The 25,507-nt window shown below is 47.6% G+C and overlaps 1 protein-coding gene across 1 annotated transcript in view; it reads right to left on the bottom strand.

Annotated features, from left to right (window-relative positions):
• Positions 1 to 25,507, bottom strand: part of PKHD1 (PKHD1 ciliary IPT domain containing fibrocystin/polyductin) — a 358,183-nt gene that overhangs the window by 153,878 nt on the left and 178,798 nt on the right. Inside the window, exons 45-48 of the mRNA XM_072143767.1 lie at positions 24,684 to 24,818; positions 17,219 to 17,354; positions 16,871 to 17,120; positions 14,929 to 15,106 (exon numbers count right to left, since the gene is read on the bottom strand). Coding sequence (XP_071999868.1) covers positions 14,929 to 15,106; positions 16,871 to 17,120; positions 17,219 to 17,354; positions 24,684 to 24,818 — 699 coding nt within the window. The remainder of the gene's footprint in view (positions 1 to 14,928; positions 15,107 to 16,870; positions 17,121 to 17,218; positions 17,355 to 24,683; positions 24,819 to 25,507) is intronic.

Raw genomic sequence — 25,507 nt, 5'->3', positions numbered from 1 at the left:
GTAGTACTCTCCAATCAGCTTCCATCTTGCTTTACAATAGTATTGAGATCCTCATTGTACAACAACATTTCACATTGTTAACTTTTGCCTTATCAGGCACTGGCTACTGCTGCAATTACAAAGTTCTCCAGCATTTACGGAACCTCCTAGAGAGGTGATAAGTCTCCCTAACAGCTCCTAACATGGAGAGGGCGCTATTAGCAATAACTACCTTGCCTATGCATTGGCAGGGGTGTTGCACATCCCTTTGGTACATCCGAGTTTGAAATCAGATTTGTTTGGCCCATGGGGCTCCTCTGGTCAATCTATGAGCTGAGATGCAATGAACCTGAGTGGTGGGACTTTGCTGTGCAAGCAGTGTCCCGCTAGAGTGAAGTCAAGAAAGTGACTGTTCTGACACGTAACAAATCACTTTCTTGTTCTGATATCATGACCTGGATGAATCGCTATGGAGAGGTGCCCGAAAAAGATTGGGACGAGTATGGCATCAGATCAGGAACCTGGACCTTCATGGTAAAATTGAAGGATTCTGTTCAGTCGCCCACATCCCTTCATCAGCCTTCCTGGGGAGGGATCATATCCTGATCTTCTACCAGGGGAAGCCTAAACTGTATCACAGGTGCAGTGACGCACATTTCAGCGAAAACTGCACCGTGCAGAAGTGTTCGTTGTGTGGGGATGTTGGCCATATCACTGCATCCTGTATGGATCACATTAGGCGTAAAATGTGTGGTGATCTAGGTCACCTGTACAAAAAAAGATTTTCTTGGCCATGTTGAATCCAACATTTTATTTTTGCAGGAGACCAGGCTGTCACATTCGGCAGCCATGTTTGAAGCTAAGAGGGAATGGAGACATGGGCCTTCCCTTTAGTCTTTTGCAGCAGAGCCATGTAGTGGAGTGGCGTTTCTTTTTACCGCACCAGTAGAATGCCGAGAAGTTATTGAGTTGGAAGTTTGGAGGTGCCTAATCCTGGATGTTCTCATGAAGGGACAAGAACTTTTCCTAATTAACATCTATGGTCCCCAGACGCTTTTAATAGCATAGTGTCAGGATTCGTGGATCCTCTGGACCACCACGAGAGATGGAACTAGCCGACACCTGGGACCGGAGTCTAAGTGGCACCTGGTTTTCACCAGAGTCCGTCGCAAAGCGGGTTGGACTTGCTGCGGCAGGATACCACCAGGTCGTTCCACAGGCACGACTAGCCCGCGGTGGCAGCCGAGGTCGAGGTACCTTAGGAGAAGACAGTCTCGAGGTCAGGTCCAGGCTCAGGGTCAGGTGGCAGAGATGCAAGGTCAAGTCCAAATCCGGGGTCAGCAATGGGAGGTCCAGGCAGGTGGGAACGGGAACACAGCAACACGGAGGAACTCGAGTAACACGGCAACACAGGACTCAGGAGCGGAGACACAAAGGAACGCAGGAATACACAGGAACGCAGGAATACACAGGAATGCAGGAATTCACAGGAACACAGGAATAATCACCAGGAAGCTTTCTCTTAGGCTGTGAGGCAAAAAGATCCGGCAGGGGACACAGGAAGAGGCAGGATTTTTAAAGGTGATGTGTTCAGCCAGCGCACCAATTAGCGCTGGCCCTTTAAATTTTCAGCAGGAGCCGCCCGGGCGCCCTAGCAGGGATCGCAGGAGCACCCGTGACACATAGCTAGTGAGGCTCATCTGGTGGAAGTCCACATCCGGCACACCCCAGGCCACGCAGGGTTCTTTATAACGGTAGTCCAAGTGGGACAGGAAGTGTCTCTTTATGAGGATCAAGCCCTACCTTTCCAAGTCGGCAGGTGGTCTTTGGAGGGGACTTCAATGCTGTCACGAGGCTCCAGGATAGGGGAGGTTCCAGAGACAAGCTGACTTATGATAGCGTCGCTCTTAATAGCATAGCTAGTGAGTCTCGCCTGGTGGATGTCCACATCCGGCACACCCAAGGCCACGCAGGGTTCACCTATTATAGGCGTAGCTGCAGGTCTAGAATAGACAGGTTGGATTTAAAGGAGGAAGCCATTTCTTTACCAGTTTCTGTTGTTGAGGTGGAGTTCTCTGACCATGGTCTAATTTTGTTTTCTCTGAATGTTACAGAGACCCCCCGGGTGGGAAGAGGCTACTGGAAGCTTTTTGTTGTCTCTCCTAGAAGAAGAAGAGTTAAGACAATCCTTTGAGGACTTTCTTCAGAGTCAGATACCATTGCTGGGCCTTTGTAGCAGTAAGTCAGAGTGGTGGGAGATGCTCAAGAAAAGGGTGGCGAGATTCTTCCGCCAGCTCTCGAGCCTCAGGAGCCTGGACAGGTTCAGCCTGTATCGGGGCCTGAGGAGGAAACTCGAGCATCTTGTCTCGACTGGAGTTGGTCGTGAGGACATTGACAGAGAGAAATCTTTGCTGAAGAGGTGTCAGTACACACATTTTTGGTTTTTGAGAGGGATTACGGGAAATACTGCTCACCCAACCCTTACAAAAACTGCAAGATGTCAGTGAGTGGTAAAGTTGTCAAGGGACTGGTTGACAGTACAGGATCCCTGAAAAGGTCCAGATTGGGGATCCTGGCGGTCGTCAGATCCTTCTACTCACATCTCTTGGGCAGAAAGGATCTAGATTGCGAGGTGATGTCAGCTTTCATGGCTGATACTGTCCCTGAGCCAGGAGTAGACCCCTCTCTTGATGTTTTAAAAGAGAAATGATCAGGGAAGAGAAAGTCAGCCTGGTGATTGAAGGGCTCGCCCTCAAGAAATTCCCAAGTCCGGATGGCTTAACATCCGTGTTTTATAAGACCTTTGAGGACGCCTTGGTTCCCCTCTTGACTGAGGTATTCAATGAGTGTCTTTCCTCGGGCACTCTGCCGAAGTCAATGATGGGGTTTACCCTGATCAACCTATCTAAGGGAAAGGACCGATCTCATATTGAGAACTAGTGGCCCATATCGCTTCTCAATGTGGACAGAAAGGTTGTGGTAAAGGTGCTCTTTAATCGGCTAGTGCAGTTTGCACCTTGGCTCCTTTCGGGGACCCAGCACTGCTCTGTTCCAGGCCGCAGTACATTTAGTGCTGTGCTTTGTGTCCCGGAGGCAGTGGAGCAGGGCAGGGCTGGTAACTAGTAGGGGTACTTGCTGTTCCTGGGTCAGGCAAAAGTATTTGATTGGGTTAGCCATGATTACTTCTGGTCTGTCTTCCTGAGGTATGGCCTGCCGAGGGAGTTTGAAGATTGGCTGAATCTTTTGAACATGTAAACGGTTGGATTGGCCATTCTTTTGAGGTTGGGTCCAGTGTTCACCAAGGTTGTCCTCTAAGCCCACTGCTTTACGTGTTCACGATTGACCCATTCCTTATGAGGGTTGATCGTGGCCTGTTGGTGGGAGTCAGGATGGTCATGGCGACACCGTATGCCACTCTAAAGCTGGTAGCATATCCGGATGATGTCACTTCTTTTGTGTCCTCGCGAGGGGAGGCACAATGGGTGATGTTGGAGGTTGACCGCTACTCAGAGGCTTCTGGGTCAAAGATCAACCGGGATAAGTGTGAGAGAGGAAGGTCCAGGCTTTGATCTCCCGGACACCCTTTCAGGGCCCCAAGACTCAAGGCCAGGGGGATTACCCCATGCAAAACTCGGACCGGATGCTTAAGATCACTGACCAGAAGGTGCACCAGTGGAAGGGTTGGTCTTTGATCCACAGGGAAAGGGTAAATCTGAACAAAACGTACCTGCTCCCGTTCCTCTTATGTCTGAGTAGTGGCTGTATGTTGCTGGAGCCTCTTTGGAATCGGGTTTACAGTCTGTTCTTCCAGCTGTTATGGGGGAATAGGCTGAACATAATCAGGTTACTTACCACACGAGGAGACAAGGAGGGTTGTGAATGGTCAACCCTGTGGTATTCCTAGTGAATACCTTTCTTAAGATCAATGTAGCAAACCTCTGGAAAGAGAGAGCTCCTCCATGGGTATACTCCTGTAGGGGATGGTTTCGGCCTTTCTTCCAGGAATAGGAGACTCGCCAGTGGGGTCTCTTCTTCTTTAGCGTCCCTTAGTCTGTCTTCTCCCCTCCTGGTGTTGGTCTGATGCTGCACTGTAGGCTTTTGATTTGGTTTTTGAGTATATAGAGATGTAGGCCTTGCAGACGCCAAACCTGGGCTTTATATGGTTTGTTTAATATGTATTGTATCCAATGTAAAGTATATATTTAGTTATATAGTGTAAAGTTTATATGTGTAAATAGGTTGTTTTGGGGTGTTGAGTTTAGGTGTTAGGTTGAGAGAGGCGTGGAGGGGATTTGGACACTACGATCATGGGCACTGGTCTGGACTACTTAACGCAAACTTGGACGTTAGACCAGTGTCTGGGTGGGAGGGTGATGGGCGTATGAGTTCCAGTTAGATTTTAGTGTTTAGTGTCTCATTTTTGCTGTGTTTTGTTTAGTCAAAAAAATACTGGTGGTTGTCTTGGGTGCAGGTTTGTTTGTTTTCTTGTTAAGAGTGTGTGGCTGGGCCAGGATAGTTTCTTTCAGTTTATATTATTGTGTTATATTGCCAGAAGTTATGGCTTATTTTATGTTTGTTCACTTTTATATAAAATAAAAAGTTCTACAGGATGTTATGTAGAACTACACAATAATTTGGCTCCCCACTGGTAATGGAGCCTCAGTTGGATAAGTACCTCTATAACCCCTACAGCTACACCCCTGAATGCTGTTCCCTTCTGCTTCAGTACCTTATAAGAAGAACTATTTGAGCAGTTTATGACTTACAGTAACATGGCAGAGAGGCGGTCGTGTCCATCACTATGCTAATCAGTATAATATTATTTTAATGCCAGACATAAAAAGTAACGACCATAATAATTAATAGGACAATTAATAGAACTGATGAGTTTTCAAATGTAGGTCAATGATAAGGTTGTATATAATATATTCTATATATATAATATAGAGTTAAAAAATTGGCATTTTTTTCTCCATATTGGTTTATTTTTAGTATATTTTATAGAATATTTTTATATCAAATTGTTCTCATACATGCAGTTTATATGAAGGGTGTAAAGATTAAGGCCTTTACATGCTGTGAGGACACCCAAAGTACAGTACTAGGAAACCACCAGCAAGCAGGACTCAATTTTAAGGGGCCAATTTAGGTATTTTTCTCAGAATGAGGGACAAGTCTTTATTCTCTCAGTCAACTGCAACTTTCTGCGTGCTGATGGTCTCCATGTAGTTGATGATTTCAGATGTCTCTGAGCCACCAAAGTCATAATATCTATAATGCAGTTTCTTTGGGGCAGATTTACTTACCCGGTCCATTCGCGATTCAGCGGCCCGTTCTCTGCAGTGGATTCGGGTCTTCCGGTGATTCACTAAGGTAATTCCTCCGACGTCCACCAGGACGGATGTTTCCAAATCCGTCGGGTTTTCCGAAGGCCACGCCCCCCGATTTCTGTCGCGTGAAAGCCGGCGCCACAATCCGAACGCGTGCGCCAAAATCCCGGGGCAATTCGGCGCAAATCGGAAAAATTCAGGAAACCCGGCGGAAAAACACGATTCGGACCCTTAGTAAATGTGCCTCATCGTTCTTTCCACTTCCAGATTATGGCCCCAAAACTGCTTACTGCAACCTTCAATAGTTTAGAAATTCTTCTGTAACCAATGTTATCCGTATATTTTGAAACAATAAAAGAAGGGCTTAAGGTAACTCATGAGATGTATCTTGTGTCGCACCTTGGTAGTGAGACCTTCTATAAGCCAACAGTTGAACCAATTTTGCTCTAAATGTCAGGATTGCTTTCTAATTACTGCAGATTTCAGCAGGTGTCATGACTTTCCATAGGTTTTTGCACCTCTGTTTCTATATTTTATCAATACTTTTTTTCCCCTGCATAGAGTGTAATCTATGGACATCTGTGGTTTGATTTCTTTACCAATGAGGATTTCATCGGTCGTTACCAACATCTGGTGAGAATTTCATGTTAATAGCCCCAACAGAAACATATCTATTTGGTAGATTAGTGACATGTTCCATATTTATTTTACGGACTGTATATGAATTTTTTTTATTACCAAGGTTGCTGGGTGAGAAATTAAAAGAAAATCACTCTCACCTAGGAGTAATTGCACATTTTGTCAGGCTAGCCCAAATTCTAAAAAGTTAGACGGATAGAAAGATAGATAGATAAATAGATAGATCTGTGCGACTCTCATAGACCCTTACACAATGTACATTATTTGACATATTACAACATAGGTCACACCAGCCTCATATTATTACATTACCCATAAGAATGAGAGGTATAGGGAGAAACAATGAGATCCCTTTGATCTTTTTGACAAGAGGGATTTAGAATTAATCCCAAAATGTAGAAGACGGGTCACTGTGGAGCATTACATCACTGAAGATATTTAAAGTTGTCAATCACAGTTTAATTTCAACCCCTTAGGGACACACCGCTAGTTATGACCTTAAAGGGGTTGTCTGCTTTGTTAGTACGGCCATCTGAAAGTACACAGCATGTACACAGTGACTGCATCAACAAAATAGTGAGTGCAGCTCTGGGGTATAATACAGGATGTAACTCAGGATCAGTACAGGATAAGTAATGTCATGCATGTACACAGTGACTGCATCAACAAAATAGTGAGTGCAGCTCTGGGGTATAATACAGGATGTAACTCAGGATCAGTACAGGATAAGTAATGTCATGTATGTACACAGTGACTCCACCAGCAGCAGAATAGTGAGTGCAGCTCTGGGGTATAATACAGGATGTAACTCAGGATCAGTACAGGATAAGTAATGTCATGTATGTACACAGTGACTGCATCAACAAAATAGTGAGTGCAGCTCTGGAGCTCGTTACATCGTTAAGCTCTGTCTGTTGCTGTGAGAGGCTGTGTGCTGCTGCTGCTCTGAGCTCCAGGCAGGTTCCATCTCCACCTGGGGCCTGCTCTCTCCCTTCCCAGGGAGGGGGTGGGTTTCCAGGCATGAGCCAGAGCAGCAAGCCCCAGGCTCCTGCCTTCCGGGCCAGGCCTGCGGGGGGCAGGGGTAGCCAGCTACCGGCCAGCGCTATGGAGGACTCAGGGGTGAGACGTTCCACCAGGAGTCGTAGTAATACTGCTCCTGCTCCCCCTGAGTCTAGTGTTAAGAGAAAGACCCAGAAGCTGGATGTCCATGATGGTGCGGGTGAGAGCGGTCCTTCCGGGGCTGGAGATATGAAGCGGAGTGCTCACAGAGGTAAGGCTGACCATGCGGGGGGAGGCTGGGCGGTGCAGGGACCCCGGGAGTCTTTGTCCATCTATGCCTCCTGGGTCCAGAGCCACCTCTGTGAGTACGAAGAGGCGACCAAGACCATCAGGAGGCTCCAGGAGGAGCTGCGTTGTGCCCGCGCCAGGGCGAACACAGCGCCAAAGAAGCGCAAAATGGAAATAAATGGAGAGATTAATGAAAGCTGAGATTGATAAGCTGACAAAAAGAAAGACCTTTATTTGTGAGAACAGTGGGCCGTTTAAGGAAAAACTTATTAATGATGATAGATTTGCTCAAATGGCTGATAACAGAGAGCAAAGGCTGAAGGGGTTGCAGCCTGCGAGCCAGGTGGAGGAGGAGGAGGATGATGATGATGATGATGACGAGCAGCAGTTCCCACCTGGCGGCCTGCAGGAAGATCAGCAGGCCTTGTGCAGTGGGCCCCCTGCAGGACAGCCAGCAGTAACACCTCGCTCGGGGGAGGACAGTGACACCGGCAGCCAGGGAGGAGCGCTCATGGCGGAGATCCGGCTGCTCGAGTCCCCAGTGCGCATGGAAAACTTTTCTTTTGGTGACGAACTCCCAGAGGAAGCCGCTGGGGGGAGCAGCCGGAGGAAGAGTAAGAAGACCAGGCCAAAGAAGCAAGAAGAGGTACGTTTCATCTTTACCCCCCTCCCTGTAAACCCCCCCGGGCAATGCACAGGGTCAGCTCAATGTGCAAGCCCTGCTACCCAAACCCCCCCGAGTTCTGCTGTGGACCCGGTGCAAAGGTGCGGGGAGATTACAGGTGTGACATCTGATGTGGCGATGGGCTCCGTCTCTGTTTGTGGTAACAGTGGCAAGGCCGGACAGTCAGGGAGGCTCGGATGTGGCGATACCACCATAATCCAGTGCTGCGGTGCGTCCCCCGGTGGGAGGGGGGGATATCCCGGCACTGGTGGCAGCTTCCAGTGCCTCGGCGCCTCTTCATGCTGTTGCCGCTGATCACTTAGTTGAGAGGCGGGGGCAGTGTGGAGGGGTCGCTGAGGCTGAGGGCTCCGGACCTCCCAGACAAAAAGTGTTATTCTGTGTTGGTGTTGGGGATAATGTGAATTCTACGGAAATTGGAGATCAGGGGCGCCTCACACCGGCTAAAGAGCAGCGGCGAATGTTACCAAGCCCCAGGAGAAGTAAAATAACATCTGCTACCGATGATGCGGAGGGCACAAGTGTGACAAGAGTTGTGGTCCCCTCTGGGCGATGCTCTGCGAGGGGACCCCCGTCCCTTGTGCCTGAAGATGCGGAGGTGGTCATGTCCCCTGATGTTGGTGCTGGTCCAGCCAGTGTGAATGTTGTCAGTAATGTTGTGGTGGATAATGTGAGTGGAGTGAGTGTTGCAGAACCGTTACCAGTTATGGGGGTGAGTGATGGAGTGACTGGTGGTGTGGGTGGCACGGCTGAGAGTAACATGGAGGTGGGTAGTGTTAATGTGGTGGGTGCAGGGGTTGGTCCGGTTGCTCCCCCAGTGGCGGCCCCTATTAAGAGCTATGCCAGTGTCGCTGCTGGGGGAAGTGGGGTTCCATCATCCTCGTCTCTTGGCTCTGGGGACGGCTTTTTGCAACGGCGCCTCCTGCAGGCCTTACAGAAGGGAGAAAGGATGATCAATGTAGCGAGGCAGGAGGTTGATTTGTCGTTTTGGATAGAGAGGCACGGCCTGTCTGCCTTCTGAGAACAAAGAGGCAGGGAGACATCATGGTCGCTCCCGACAACCGGGCCGGGTGCTAACCGTAGGAATGTGGTCTGTCTTCGGTGGCGTGGCAGTGATGTGTGTCCCCCTCGGACACGGGTAGTTGAGCTGCTGCTGAAGATGGACTTCAAGGTGGCTGACATCTTTGCCTTGATCCATCCCTATGGTACATCTGAGTTTGATATCAGCTTTGGTCGGCCGGAGGGGCTTGAGCTCTTCTGGTCCAACTATGAGCTGAGATACAACGAGCCCGAGTGGCGGGACTTTGCTGTGCAAGCAGTGTCCCGCCAGAGCGAACTCAAGAAAGTGACCGTTCTTACCCGTAACGAATCGCTATCTTGCTTTGACATCATGACCTGGATAAATCGTTATGGAGAGGCGCTAGGATTACCAGAAAAAAATCGAGACGAGTATGGTATCTGGTCAGGGGCCTGGACCTTCATGGTGAAATTGAGGCGTTCAGGTAACTCAGTCGCCCACATTCCTTCATCAGCCTTCCTGGGGAGGGATCGGATCCTAATCTTCTACCAGGGGCAGCCTAAGCTGTGTCACAGGTGCGGTGACCCCACACATTTCAGCGCAAACTGCACGGTGCAGAAGTGTGCGTTGTGTGGGGATGTCGGCCATCTCGCTGCATCCTGTACAGGGCGGATTAGGTGTAACCTGTGTGGTGATCTCGGTCACCCGTACAGTCGTTGTCCTCTTTCCTTCGCTAATGCAGGCTCAACCTCAGCGGGTGAAAGCCATAAGGCTGAATCTGCTGGGGAGGGGACTAGCAGAGGCGGAGGAATGGAGGGGCCAGGGAAGAAAGACAGGAAAAAGACGCCTGCCCAGCTAAGGCGTCTAGAGAAGCGTCAACAGGAGAGAGAGCGGGGGGAGTCTCGGGCTGCTGGGACAACCTCTGGCGCTATCCTGGAGACCACACCTGTTGCTGAGGCCCCAGGGGATGATGTACTAGATGAGGAGGTCAGGAGGATCGAGAGAGAGGAAGGTGCCACGTCCTCAGACTCCTACCATTATGAGAGTATGGATGAGGATAATAGGGCGTGGCTAGAGGAAAAGCGTAAGCGTGGCGCCAAAAAGAAGAAAAAGGGTAAAAAGAAGGGAGGTGTAAGATCTTCTCGCACCCTGACTAAGGTAACCAAGGAAGGTGCAACCCACCCCCCGCTGGTCGAACTTTCAAATCGATTCCTGGCCCTGGATGGAGCCTCTCCTGCCGATGGAGGGGCTGAGGGTGAAGGGCCAGAGGTGGCGGAGCCTGCAGGGGGTGCCGAGTCTACCCCTGGGGAGTCAGGGTCCTTAGGAGGGGAGACTGGCCCAGAGTCTGGAGACGAGGATGAGGAGGCAGGTCCTGGATCTGCCCCTGAAACATCAGAGGTGAGGGAGATGGACACCACAATATGTCTAAAAAGGGGGTGTTCATTTCCCGAGGGTGGTGGTAAGATGGGTAAAAAGAAAGCCGTCTAACTCAATCACTCATGATGGCGGCACCCACTCGGTTGACGCTAGCGTCAATTAATGTCGCCAGCATTAAGTCTGATGTGGCTAGATTTGCGGCCTTTGATTTTCTCGGCCGTGTTGAAGCCGACATTTTATTTTTGCAGGAGACCAGGCTGCCAGATTTGGCGGCCGTGTTTAAAGCTAAGAGGGAATGGAGACACGGGCCTTCCTATTGGTCTCTTGCGGCCGAGCCGTATAGCGGAGTGGCGGTCCTTTTTACCGCACCGGTAGAATGCCGACGAAGTATTGAGTAAGAAATGGGGAGGTGCCTGATCCTGGATGTCCTCATGAAGGGACAAGAACTTCGTCTTATTAACATCTATGGTCCCCAGTCCAAGTGGGATAGGAAGTGTCTCTTTATGAGGATCAAGCCCTTTTTACAAGTCGGCAGGTGGTCTTTGGAGGAGACTTCAATGCTGTCACGAGGTCCCAGGATAGGGGAGGTTCCAGAGACAAGCTGACTTATGATAGCGTCGCTCTTAATAGCATAGCTAGTGAGGCTCGCCTGGTGGATGTCCACATCCGGCACACCCCAGGCCACGCGGGGTTCACCTACTATAGGGGTAGCTGCAGGTCTAGAATAGACAGGTTTTATTTAAAGGAGGAAGCCATTTCTTCACCAGTTTCTGTTGTTGAGATGGAGTTCTCCGACCACTGTTTAATTTTGTTTTCTGTGAATGTTAAAGAGACCCCCCGGATGGGAAGAGGCTACTGGAAGCTCAATTCGTCTCTCCTGGAAGAAGCGGAGATCAGACAATCCTTTGAGGACTTTATTCAGAGCCAGGTACCTTTGCTGGGCCTTTGTAGCAGTAAGTCAGAGTGGTGGGAGATGCTCAAGAAAAGGGTGGCGAGATTCTTCCGCCAGCTCTCGAGCCTCAGGAGCCTGGACAGGTACCGCCTGTATCAGGGCCTGAGGAGGAAACTCGAGCATCTCGTCTCGACTGGAGGTAGTCGTGAGGACATCTCCAGAGTGAAATCTTTGCTGAAGAGGTGTCAGTACGATAGACACGCATCTTTGGTTTTTGAGAGGGATTACGGGAAATACCGCTCGCCCGACCCTTACAGAAACTGCAAGATGTCAGTGAATGGTAAAGTTGTCACGGGACTGGTTGACAGTACGGGATCCCTGAAAAGGTCCAGATCGGGGATTCTGGAGGTTGTCAGATCCTTCTACTCACATCTCTTGGGCAGGAAGGATCTAGATCGGGATGTGATGTCGGCTTTCCTGGCTGAAACTGTCCCTGAGCCAGGAGTAGACCCCTCTCTTGATGTTTTGACAGAGATGATCAAGGAAGAGGAAGTCAGCCTGGCGATTAAAGGGCTCGCCCTCAAGAAATCGCCGGGTCCGGATGGCTTAACATCTGAGTTTTATAAGGCCTTTAAGGACGCCTTGGTTCCCCTCTTGACTGAGGTATTCAATGAGTGTCTTTCCTCGGGCGCTCTGCCGAAGTCAATGAGGAGGTCAGCCCTGATCATCCTGTCAAAGGGTAAGGACTGATCTCGTGTTGAGAACTGGCGTCCCATAGCGCTTCTCAATATGGACAGAAAGGTTTTGGCAAAGGTGCTGTTTAATCGGCTGGTGCAGTTTGCGCCCCGGCTCCTTTCGGGGACCCAGCACTGCTCTGTTCCAGGCCGCAGTACATTTAGTGCTGTGCTTTGTGTCCGGGAGGCAGTGGAGCAGGGCAGGGCTGGTAACTGGAAGGGGTACTTGCTGTCCTTGGATCAGGCAAAAGCGTTTGATCGGGTTAACCACGAGTACCTCTGGTCTGTCCTTCTGAGGTATGGCCTGCCGGGGGAGTTTGTCAATTGGCTAAAGGTTTTGTACGCAGGGGCAGAGAGTTTCCCGCTTGTGAACGGTTGGATTGGCCGCTCTTTTGAGGTCGGGTCTGGTGTTCGCCAGGGTTGTCCTCTGAGCCCACTACTGTACGTGTTCGCGATTGACCCATTCCTTAGGAGGGTTGATAGTGGGCCGTTGGTGGGAGTCGGGATGGATCAGGCAGCACCGGAAGCCACTCTTAGAGTGGTAGCGTATGCCGATGATGTCACTGTTTTCGTGTCCTCGGGAGGGGAGGCGCAATGGGTGATGTCAGAGGTTGACCGCTACTCAGAGGCTTCTGGGTCCAAGATCAACCGGGATAAGTGTGAGAGTGTCTGGCTGGGAGAGGGAGGTTCGGGCTTTGATCTCCCGGACACTCTTCCAGGGCCCCAGGACTCTGCCAAAGTTCTCGGCATCGAATTTGGCCAGGGGGATTACCCCATGCAAAACTGGGACGGCAGGCTTAAGATCGCTGCTCAGAGGGTGGACCAGTGGAAGGGTTGGTCTTTGACCCTCAGAGAAAGGGTTAATCTGATCAAAACCTACCTACTCCCGTTGATGATTTATCTGGGCAGTGTGTGCATGTTGCCAGAACCCCTCTGGACTCGGGTCTACAGTCTGTTCTTCCAGCTGTTATGGGGGAATTGGCTGAACCTAATAAAGAGGGAGGTTACTTACCGCACGAGGAGACAAGGAGGGTTGTGTATGGTCAACCCTGTGGTGTTCCTAGTGAATACCTTTCTTAAGATCAATGTAGCAAACCTCTGGAAAGAGAGGGCTCCTCCGTGGGTATACTCCTGCAGGGGATGGTTTAGGCCTTTCTTCCAGGAATGGGAGACAGGAGGGCAAGTGAAGGATCTTCGTACACCGCATGGGCATCTTCCGGCTTACGCTACCCCGGTTCTGAAGGTGATTCGCCGGTGGGGTCTGGGAATGTGGGAGATCAGGACGATGTCGAGGAAAGTCCTTGACAAAAGGGTTCTGTTGACCCATTTCCAGAAGCCTCTGGCCCTCAGGGATTGCCCAAGTCGGGATCTTGGGGTGGGTTTGAGTTTATTGAATTCCATCAGGATCCCCTTGAAGTTTTGGGACGTGACTTGGCGCTGCTTCCATGGAAAGCTGTGTGTGAGGGACAATCTGAAGTGTAGAGGTTCTGAGGAAAGGGGTTGTCCCCGGGAGGAGTGCGGTGGCCTGCTGGAGAGCATGGACCACTTCCTGCTTCAGTGCCCCTTTAACACAGAGGTGTACAACCGGGTGGGCGCTTCCATCCATTGGCCCGGGTTGGCCGGTCTCTCCTATGAGGAGTGGGCCTATGGAGCATTCAGAGGCCTGGGTGGCCGGGACCGCTGCACGTTATTCTTAGTCAGTCTAGTGGTCAGGTACCACACGTGGAACGCACGGTGCTTAGTTTCGACGCAGCGTAAAACCCTCCCGGTGGATGAGGTGGTTAGGAACATTCTGGGTGACCTGGTGAAGGTGCGCTCTCTGGAGTATGAGAGGCTGGGCACGGGGAGGGCCTCTCTCCTTTGGAAGGGGTTCTCCTTTAGTGTCCCTTAGTCTGTCATCTCCGCTCCTGGTGTTGGGCTGATGCTGCACAGTAGATTTTTGTTTTGTTTTCTGAGGTTATAGTGATGTAGCGGCTTGCAGGCGCCGAACCTGGGCTTTATGTGGTTTTGATTGATGTTGTTCAGATTTTATTTGTATTATGCTTTATTTATGTTATGTTGTAAATACTGTATATATTGTATATATTGTATATAGTGGGGTTTGGGACATAGTGTTAGGTTGGGAGGGGGGTGATGGTGGTGGGATTTACGAACTGACCTTGGACTCTATGACCCTGGGCACTGGTCTGGACTACTTAACGCAAACTTTGGACGTTAGACCAGTGTCTGGGGGGAAGGGGAAGTTGCGGCCGAGGGATTTAGTTTAGTGTAGTGTTGTGTGTATTTGTTATTATATTTAAAAAAAAATAAAATGTGTGTGGGGTGGATTGTTATTAAAGGGTGTGGGGTGGGTTTATGTATATTTATAGTCATTTATGTTTATTTGTGGGTGTGTCTTGTCTTTGTTTATTGGTTTGGTTTAGGTTGTGATAATCGGTTGGGTGGGGGTTGTGGTATTTGGTGTTTAATCATTTCGGTGTATTGTAAGTTAATGTTTTGCTAGGTATGAATGGGGCTGGACCAGCAGGTAAGGTATTGTATATATTGTATATTATGTTTGGTTTGTATTGTTATGTTTTTTACTTTTATATAAAATAAAAGATCTACAGGATGTAACTCAGGATCAGTACAGGATAAGTAATGTCATGTATGTACACAGTGACTGCACCAGCAGCAGAATAGTGAGTACAGCTCTGGGGTATAATACAGGATGTAACTCAGGATCAGTACAGGATAAGTAATGTCATGTATGTACACAGTGACTGCACCAGCAGCAGCAGAATAGTGAGTGCAGCTCTGGGGTATAATACAGGATGTAACTCAGGATCAGTACAGGATAAGTAATGTCATGTATGTACACAGTGACTGCACCAGCAGCAGAATAGTGAGTGCAGCTCTGGAGTAATGTCATTACAGTATTTATAGTTCACAGTTATTGGATATATTGTACTAAGCAATTATAGCGTTATACACTGTATTACACTTATTACCTTTAAGATTGTTTTAACAAATGGGGTGTGGAATATGATGGTGTACGTCTCCTTATCCAGTAGCAGGGCTTGCCAGCCGTACAGGTTAGATAAAGTATCTGGGACATAGTTCACATTACTTGTCTGTTTTCGGCCATTTCGGATGCTGATGTTGTAGTGGACACTGGGGGCTTGTTCCCTAAAATACATCAACAGAAAGAGACAATGATGTACATGGATTGACTACATTCATCATGGTGCTTCACTTGGTTAACTAATATGGATTCAAGATTTTACTGGAGATCTATTCCAGACCTAGGGGTGTACAATGACTCTCTTAGAATTTAAAGGGAATCTGTTAACAGATAAAGCTTTATTTACCAAATGCCTCCCTTCTTTTAGCTACAAATAGTTTCCCTCACATCCCCATAAAGTCACGTTCATCTTACCTAGCATATAGCCTGAAGTCAAAGGGGGTGTGTCCTTCTTGGACGAGTCCAGCGGCTCCTCCCCATGTCCCATGTCACCATTCAGCACTACATGTCATGTGACCAGGGTGATGTTATCTAAGGTCCTTTACCCACTGGCATTTGTAAAATCTTCCCCATGTATTTATCTGACCACATAAAATCACAGCAGCCTCCATGGAATATAAAGAGGAGTAGAAATCCATGGAGGCCGCTGTGATTTCTTGTGATCAGATACATACATGATGTATATTTTGAAAATTTTAGTGAGTAAAGGACCTTAGATGACATCACCCTGGTCACATGACATGAAGTGCTGAATGGTGAGGAAGCATGGGGAAGAGTGGTTGGAGTCAACCGAGCAGGACAAACCTCCTCTGACTCTCGGCTTATACCAGGTAAGATAACAAAGTTGATTTTATGGGGATGTGAGGAAAACTATTTATAGCTAAAAGAAGAGTGGCAGTTAGTTACTGGGGCTCTATGGGAACATGACACTAGCTGTATTTGTGAAAATTGTGTTGACAGGTTCCCTACAAAAAAGAGAGAGATTCTTAGGTATGCTGACCTAGGCCACATTTCGGCATGACTCCATCGGATTATGGAAGACTACCTTGTTGGAGGAGTTAAGTTCCATCACAGTTCCTCATGGGCGGGGTCAACTTGTACTCTGAAAATGATGCAATAATAAGAGTAGACCGGTTTCTTTAATTGATGTTATGGGCCAATTTTATATAGCCCCTGAGGCTCTGGTAGGCTTGAGGGTGGGAAGGTTTCATCCCAGTTCCTTATGGGTGGGTCGAATTTAAGACAACACCTTCTGACAGAGATATTAGAATGTCTATATACTAATAAATACTAAGACACCGGGTTCAGGTATGCAATTGATATCCATGGCTATGGGATTTTTAAGGGGTATCACAAGATTTACTTTGAAAGTTACCTCCAAATAGTTCCTCCGCATACAGATACGTGTAGACTATAGTCCAAGGGGACGCTGCGAAATGTATATGGGAAACACACACGTATACCGGTCTTTGGGGTGTGAGATTAATGGGATTTGGTCTGGGATTTCAAGTTTACACAGCAATTTGTAGTGCGGGTGCGGGTTTTGTGTTATTTCTTTTAATTGCGATCCTGTTTTGTGTTTATTTGCGTGTTTTTCAGCCGCGGCTCTCGGCTTCCATGTTTATATTACACGCGTATACATGTAGTAATGGATTAATAAGGCATGATGGGTTTTTTTTACTGCCCAGTAATGGTGGAAATGACTGGTACAGAATAATCCCGCTCTCTCCAGCAGGGCGGTAAGGTGACTTTTACGAGTTGACTTTTGCGAGGTGACTTAGAAAAGTTAGTCTGGAAGTTTTGACGTCCTGTCGCACACTGTTCCTGTTTCATTGGCTTTTTTTTAATACAGGAACTTTGAAGTATTAGGAGCGTCATAAAAAAAAAAAAAAACTCAGCCTCCATGTTTATGTGATGTCGCTACTCACAGGGCAATGGACATGCGGTGAAATGTAATGTCTGCTTCACACACGCGGCCGGATGAGCCACCGCTAATATAATCCACCGCCCAGCAGGAGGAGCTCGGAAGTATACCAGTGTCCACCAGCAGGTGGCTCCCTTCCTGCTCTGAGACTGAACCATCCAAATCTTTGATCAGGGAGCAGTGAGGATATGGGAAAAAGACCTTCCTGGGCGAATTCAGAAACTTTAGATTTTGTGTTTTTACTGTGAATCCACCTAAAAGAAAAAAAAAAGAAACATAAGAAATCAAAATGTGAAAATATTGCATAACTATAAATGCATTAAATTGAATGAAGCTCTTTCTTTATACTCACCCTGACCAATAGCACAGCCCGAGCAGGTTCTGATGGCGCTGCACTCCTGCCGGTCAAAGTTTATGAATGTCGTGTTGGTGATCAACGCCTGGAATCTCTTAGGGGTCACTATGCCAGATATCATACAGCTGCCCTCCTGTAAAAGAAGCTTAAAACTTATATCAAGTGACAATTCAACTACATCTAGGTTCTGATGAGAACAGATGGTGCAGGTACATGAACTGGAAAAAAATTATATAAACTGGTATAAAATTAGGTGTCCAGGAGCAAGTTGGAAGACACAGGTACAAAGTCATGAGTCCAGATACTAGTCAGAACAGATGGCTCAGGTACAGATACAAGGAACTGGGCACTGGACAGGTAAAGTGGTACTAATAAAGAATAAGGTCTACAGGCAAAAGTTGGGATGATAGAAGCAAGTACAAAGTCACAAGTCCTTGCACTGGTCAGAACAGATGACAGAGGTACAGAGACAGGGCTCTGGACACAGGGCAGGACAGAAGGAACTGGTACAGTAAAGGTCCACAGGCACAAGTCAGAGCGGTAGACACAAATTCATGAATTCAGGACCTGATCAGACAGACATGGGTATATGAACAGGCCTCCAGAGACAGAACAGGAAGGTAGCACTGGTGCACAATTATCTGCAAGCCGGGATGGAAGACAAAAGCACAAAGTCCAAGCACTGGTCAGCAGAGATAGAACAGGTACAGAGGAATTAGGTAATGGACAGGAAAGGCAGAATACAGAATTAGATCTCCAGATACAAGATGGAGCAGGAGGCACAAGTACAAAGTCATACATCCAGGCACAGGTACAAAAACAGGGGTCGAGGCACCAGAAAGCAAAGCAGATGATACAAACTGATACAAAATTTTATACCCAGGAACTAATCAAGGAATAAAACAAGAGTAAAAAGTCATATATCCAAGACTTGGTCAGAACAAATTATCCAGGTACAGAGGCAGAAGCTCCAGGGCCAGGACAGGAGAGACAGCGGTAGTACAAAATTAGGCACAGACACAGGTCGCGATGAAAGACACAAGTACAAAGTCATGGGTCCAGGCCCTTGACAGAGCAGATGGCGCAGGTACAGAGACAGGATAGGCAGCACTGGTGCAGAGTTAGCTCTCCAGGCACAAGTTTAGCAAAAGGCACCAGTCTAAAGTCGGGTATCCAGGGCCTGGTCTGGAGAGATGGCAGGGACAGAGGTGAAACGGATACCAAATTAGGTCACCAAGCAGAAGTCAAGGTATAAAACACAAGTACAAAGTCATATATGCAATACCTGGTCAGAATAAGTGATCCAGGATCCAGGGATGGGACAGAAGAGGCAGGACTGGTACAGAATTAGGTCTCCAGACACAATTTAGGGCAGAAGACACAAGGACAAAGTCATGGATCCAGGACCTTGACAGCGCTGATGGCGCAGGTACAGAGACAGGATAGGCAGCACTGGTACAGAGTTAGCTCTCCAGGCACAAGTTGGGGCAGAAGGCACCAGTATAAATTCAGGTATCCAGGGCCTGGTCTGGAGAGATGACAGGGACAGAGGTCCAGGAACTAGATAGGAAAGGGGAACTGATAACAAATTAGGTCTCCAGGAACAAGTCAAGGTATAAAACACAAGTACAACGTTATATATCCAAGACCTGGTCAGAATAAGTGACCCAGGCTCCTGGGGCAGGAGAGTCAGGACTGGTACAGAATTAGGTCTCCAGACACAAGTTAGGGCAGAAGACACAAGGACAAAGTCATGAGTCCAGGTAATGTTGAGAACAGATGGCATTGGTACAGAGATATCCACCAGGCACAGGACCGGACAGACGGAGCCGATACAGAATCAGGTGTCCAGTCACAGGTCAGGGCAGAGGACAAAGTCATGTATCCATGCACTAGTCAGGGCAGCCGACACCAGGAATACGGTCAAATTAGCTTAAAACCCATACACACTGCAAATAGTGACACCGAGGTTAAAACACTGCTCACGTTCTGTAATTGGGGGTCTGGTGTACTGAGTATGCTATGGACCCAATGGACCACATTAACTTACCCGTCCCGTTGCGTTCGCCGATCCGGAATGTTCGTCGATTCACTTACAGTCAGATTTCTTGAATGTGTCGCTTCCCCGCTTCTCCATCTCCTTCCCGGTGCATGTGAGTGCTGATCTTGTCACACAATTTGAATTTTAAATTCCACGGTTTGTCCGAATCAGTCGGGTTGTCTGACGGCCAAGCCCCCCCCCGATTTGTGTCGCATGAAAGTCTGCACCGATGCCCCACAATCCGATCGTGTGCGACACAATCCCCTGTGCGATTCAGCGCGGAATGGAAATAGTCGGGAAACCCGAAAGAATCGCGGTCCGCGGACCCTTAGTAAATTAACCCCCTAAAGCCTCGACATCCTTGAACCTCAGTCCGGAAGCTGCGCTAACAAATTAAGGGCCCCAAGCCTACTGACAGGTTCCCTCCGGCATCTAGTAATCCAGAAAGTCTGATAATCCAGAGCAGAGATCCTAATCTGTAATATTCTGCAGAAAGTCAGAGCTATAAGACGACAATAACATCCTGCATCTGTTGCCGGAATATTTCAGCTAATTGGCTAATTTAATTTGCAGCAATTATTGGTTCAGGAAAGGAGCTGGGGGGGGCACATATTTTTTTTTAATAATTCCAGATATTTATCTTAAAATAAGTCATGTTACCTCAGCGGAAGAAATCGTCAACGTGAATGTCACTGCTACCTAATTGATGCAAAGTAGACATCCTTATTAATGGGCGCATTACATAAATTAAGATGCAAATTATGTCACGGGGGATGTTATTATGAGATAACAAAGATAATAACAATTATAATTGAACCCCTGGCAAAACTCGCAGCAAAATGTCTCATTTCCCCAAGGTCTGGGACGTGCTCCGAGTGCGAGCTGCTAAATTCGAGAGGAATATTAAGCGGAGGATCGGCGGTGTAAGGGTCTATTCTGGGTCTTCCTGTAGTAGACGCGTCCAGGCGCTGCACAACGGCGACACCAGCCCTGGGCCTCTTCCTGCAAAATTCATGCACATGGAACCTCGGCGAGGAAGGGTGACCTAGAAAAGCAGGTGACGAGCGGCGGGGAGGCTAAAAATACACCTCAAGCGCATTACATGTATAAATCATGAGTGCAGAGAGCCATAGTCCCCAGATACAGGAGGGAGAGGGCCCCCGGGGGCCACCCTGACCCCAAACCTGCTGCAGGTGAGCCCACCTTATAGTCCCCAGCCACTGATAACCAGACAGGTCATAACACGCTAACACACTGCCATGTATAGGGGTACAATGATGTCATACAGAGCCAACCCCTGCCCACCAGGGGCACTGCCAGCAGGTCTGACCATGAGAAACCACAGATGGTGTTAGTACACGCCCCTAGTACAATCATAGTATATAAATCCATATATCACAGTCCTGCTGCTACTAACAGCACACACAATGCTCTGATTACACATCTCTCCAGGGCAATACCTAACAATCAGGACTGTGAAATATGGATTTATATTCCAGGATTGTACTATGGATGTATACTAACACTGCTGTGATCTGTGCACTCTACAGTGTAAGGTATTGTCCTGAAGAGATGTGCAATCAGACCTTTATGTGTGTTGTTAGTAGCAGCAGGACTGTGATATATAGATTTATATTCTAGGATTGTACTGGTGGCTAGTCCTAACACTGCTGTGCTCTGTCCAATCTACAGTGTTAGGTGTTGCCCGGGAGAGATGTGCAATCAGACCTGTATGTGTGTTGTTAGTAGCAGCAGGACTGAGATATATGGATTTATATTCCAGGATTGAAGTTTCTCCAAGTGCACTGGGCGATTGTATATGTGACATATGGATTTATTTTCCAGGGTTGCACTGGGAGGGTGTTATCATACTGGTGTGTTCACTAAAGCAAGTGTTGGGTAATGTCCATGGAGAGATGTGTAATCAGACATTTGTGTATGTTGTTAGTAGCAGCAGGACTGTGACAAAGATTTATATCCCAGGAGTATTGAGGAGTACTACCTGCGTACACTGGGTACATGAGTAATAACTACTAACTACAAGTCACCAGGTACATAAGTACTTACTACTAACTACAAGTCACCAGGTACATAAGTACTAACTACTAGTCACCAGGTACATGAGTACTAACTACTAGCTACTAGTCACGGGTACATGAGTACTAGCTACTAGTCACCAGGTACATAAGTACCAATTACTAGCTACTAGTCACCGGATACATGAGTACTAGCTACTAGTCACCGGGTACATGAGTAATAACTACTACTACTACTACTACTACTACTAGCTACTAGTCCCCGGATACATGAATACTAACTACTAGCTACTAGTTACTGGGTACATGAGTACTAACTACTAACTACTAGTCACCGGGACATGAGTAATAACTACTAGGTACTAGTCCCCGGATACATGAATACTAACTACTAGCTACTAGTTACTGGGTACATGAGTACTAACTACTAACTACTAGTCACTGGGTACATGAATACTAACTACTAGCTACTAGTTACTGGGTACATGAGTACTAACTACTAGTCACTGGGTACATGAGTACTAACTACTAGTCACTGGGTACATGAGTACTAACTCCTAGTCAACGGGACATGAGTATTAGCTACTAACTACTAGTCACCGGGACATGAGTATTAGCTACTAACTACTAGTCACCGGGACATGAGTACTAGCTACTAGTCACTGGGTACCTGAGTACTAACTACTAGCTACAGGTCACCAGGTACATGAGTACTAGCTACTAGTCACCGGGTACATGAGTAATAACTACTAGCTACTAGTCACCGGTTACATGAGTACTAACTACTAACTATTAGTCACCGGGACATGAGTAATAACTACTAGCTACTAGTCACCAGGTACATGAGTACTAACTACTAGCTACTAGTCACTGGGTAGATGAGTACTAACTACTAGCTGCTAGTCACTGGGTACATGAGTAATAACTACTAGCTACTAGTCACTGGGTACATGAGTAATAACTACTAGCTACTAGTCACTGGGTAGATGAGTACTAACTACTAGCTACTAGTCACTGGGTAGATGAATACTAACTACTAGCTACTAGTCACTGGGTAGATGAGTACTAACTACTAGCTGCTAGTCACTGGGTACATGAGTACTAACTACTAGCTGCTAGTCACTGGGTACATGAGTACTAACTACTAGCTGCTAGTCACTGGGTACATGAGTACTAACTACTAGCTATTGGAATAATTACAACTAGTCACCAGGTACATGAGTACTATCTACTAGTCACCGGGACATGAGTAATAACTACTAGTCACCGGGACATGAGAACTAGCTACTAGATGCTAGTCACTGGGTAAATGAGTACTAACTACAGGTCACCAGGTACATGAGTACTAACTACTAGTCACCGGGACATGAGTACTAGCTACTAGCTGCTAGTCACTGGGTACCTGAGTACTAACTACTAGCTACAGGTCACCAGGTACATGAGTACTAGCTGCTAGTCACCAGGTACATGAGTACTAACTACTAGTCACCGGGACATGAGTAATAACTACTAGTCACCGGGACATGAGTAATAACTACTAGTCACCGGGACATGAGTACTAGCTACTAGCTGCTAGTCACTGGGTACATGAGTACTAACTACAGGTCACCAGGTACATGAGTACCAGCTACTAGTCACCGGGACATGAGTACTAGCTACTTGCTGCTAGTCACTGGGTACATGAGTACTAACTACTAGCTATTGGAATAATTACAACTAGTCACCAGGTACATGAGTACCAACTACAAGACACCAGGAAGAGGAGAACTTGCTACTATTCACCAGGGACAGTGGTACTAACTAATAGTCACCTGGGACAGGAGTAGTAACCACTAGTGAGCAGGGACAGGAGTACTAAATGCTAAGTACCACAGACAAGAGTATTTACTAGTATTCAGGAGTAACAACCAGTGTCAGGAGTGATAACTAATTGCTACTAAGGACAAAAGTACTAACTACTAATCTCCAGGGACAATAGTGCTAACTATCGGGGACAGGAGACATCAGGGACAGCAATACTTACTACTATGTAAAAAAAGAGTACTTACTGCGAGTAACAAGAGACAGGATTACTAACCACTAGACACCAGGTCCTCACTCACTAGTTAGGGTGAGTGCACACAGGGCATTTAGAAACCAGGGACAGGAACACTAAAAAAAGACAAACCACTGGACACCAGGGACAGGAGCTCAAACTTATAGTTATCAAGGATAGCAAAGAGTACTGGGAGTATCACTGTAGCCCTGCATTGTACACTCAGGAGCACAGTGTATAATGTAACATGATGGGGCAGATTTACTTACCCGGTCCATTCGCAATCCAGCGGCGCGTTCTCTGCAGTGGATTCGGGTACGGCCGAGATTCATTAAGGCAGTTCCTTTGATGTCCACCAGGTGGCGCTGCTGCACTGAGGTCCGCCGGAGTTCACGATCCTATTCCTGGTGAAGGTAAGTGCGTGTCCCGCGACCCTTTTTTTTTTTTTAAATTCCACAGTTTTGCCCGAATCCGTCGGGTTTTCGTACAGCCAAGCCCCCCGATTTCCGTTGCGTGCATGCCGGCGCCGATGCGTCACAATCCGATCGCGTGCGCCAAAAACCCGGGGCAATTCAGGGAAAATCGACGCAAATCGGAAATATTTCGGTAACACGTTGGAAAACGCGAATCGGACCCTTAGTAAATGACCCCCATTGGGGCTTATTTACTAAGGGTCCGAATCGCGCACTTTCATAGGGTTTCCCTACGATTTCCGATTTGCACCGAATTGCCCCGGGATTTTGGCGCAAACAATCGGATTCTGGTGCATCGACGCTGGCTTTCACGTGACCGTCAGACAACCCGACGGATTCGGGCAAAACTGTGGAATTTAAAAAAGACAGAGGGCCAACCACTACACGTCATAGAGGATGGTTATTAGGGAAACGAACCACTAGACACCAGGACTCATACCCAAACCACTACGTATCCAGGACCAAGGGGACCAAGTTAAGGAGCTACAGAGACCCCCAAATCATCCGCTTCCCCCTGAGCATGTATTTTGGGCCACATAATGTAATATAGAATAGTATTAGAGGGGTGAGTCCCCCCATCATACACCCGCCAGGTAGTGTCAGTATAACATCGCGTCTATGCTTTGTATATTGTAGTGATCCCCGGAGAGAGGGAAATAATGAAATATAGTAGCCGCCATCACCTACCTGCTCCGGGACACACAGTTATTATTAGTCCGGCCTGGAATACGCCGCGTTATTAAACATGCTCAAGGATTGAGACGTGAGATAAAGGGAAATTTGTTTCCAGAGCTGAAAGCTATAGCCGGGCGCTGCGCCCCCCATACACACCGGCTGTCAGGAGGTTATTTATGCCCCGCTAAATTTCATTACTTACCTCCACATCAAAATGGCCAAGCAATAAACTCCCGGAAACTTCAGGATTCCCGGAGCTTTCACTGATATTAATTCCAAATTCCCGGCAGGAAAAGACCTTGAAGTCCTCGAAAGAAACGTTACTGCATTTTGTGACCTGAAAAGCAAATAAAGAGTTAAACAAAAAGATGAGCAGCTTCCCAGTTCTTCTACAGCTGCTGCTATGGTATGGTATTATCATGCACCAGGAGGATCAGGATGAGCTGCTGCTATGGTAATTTATTATCATGCACCAGGGGGAACAGTATGAGCTGCTGTTATGGTATGTTATCATCATGCACCAGGAGGAACAGGATGAGCTGCTGTTATGGTATGTTATTATCATGCACCAGGAAGAACAGCATGAGCTGCTGCTATGGTAAGTTATTATCATGCACCAGGAGTAACAGGATGAGCAGCTTCCCAGTTATTCTACAGCTGCTGCTATGGTATGTTATTATCATGCACCAGGAGGAACAGTATGAGCTGCTGTTATGGTATGCTTTTATCATGCACCAGGAGGAGCAGAATGAGCTGCATCCCAGTTATTCTACAGCTGCTGCTATGGTATGCTTTTACCATGCACCAGGAGGAGCAGGATGAGCCGCTTCCCAGTTCTTCTAGAGCTGCTGCTATACTATGTTATTATCATGCACCAGGAGGAGCAGGATGAGCCGCTTCCCAGTTCTTCTAGAGCTGCTGCTATACTATGTTATTATGATGCACCAGGAGGACCAGGATGAGCAGCTTCCCAGCTACAGCTGCTATCTATGCTATAGTATTATCATGCACCAGGTGGATCAGGAT

The sequence above is a fragment of the Engystomops pustulosus genome, chromosome 3 (assembly GCF_040894005.1).
Source record: "Engystomops pustulosus chromosome 3, aEngPut4.maternal, whole genome shotgun sequence".
Taxonomy (NCBI): domain Eukaryota; kingdom Metazoa; phylum Chordata; class Amphibia; order Anura; family Leptodactylidae; genus Engystomops; species Engystomops pustulosus.
This window is presented reverse-complemented; position numbering and strand designations above follow the sequence as displayed.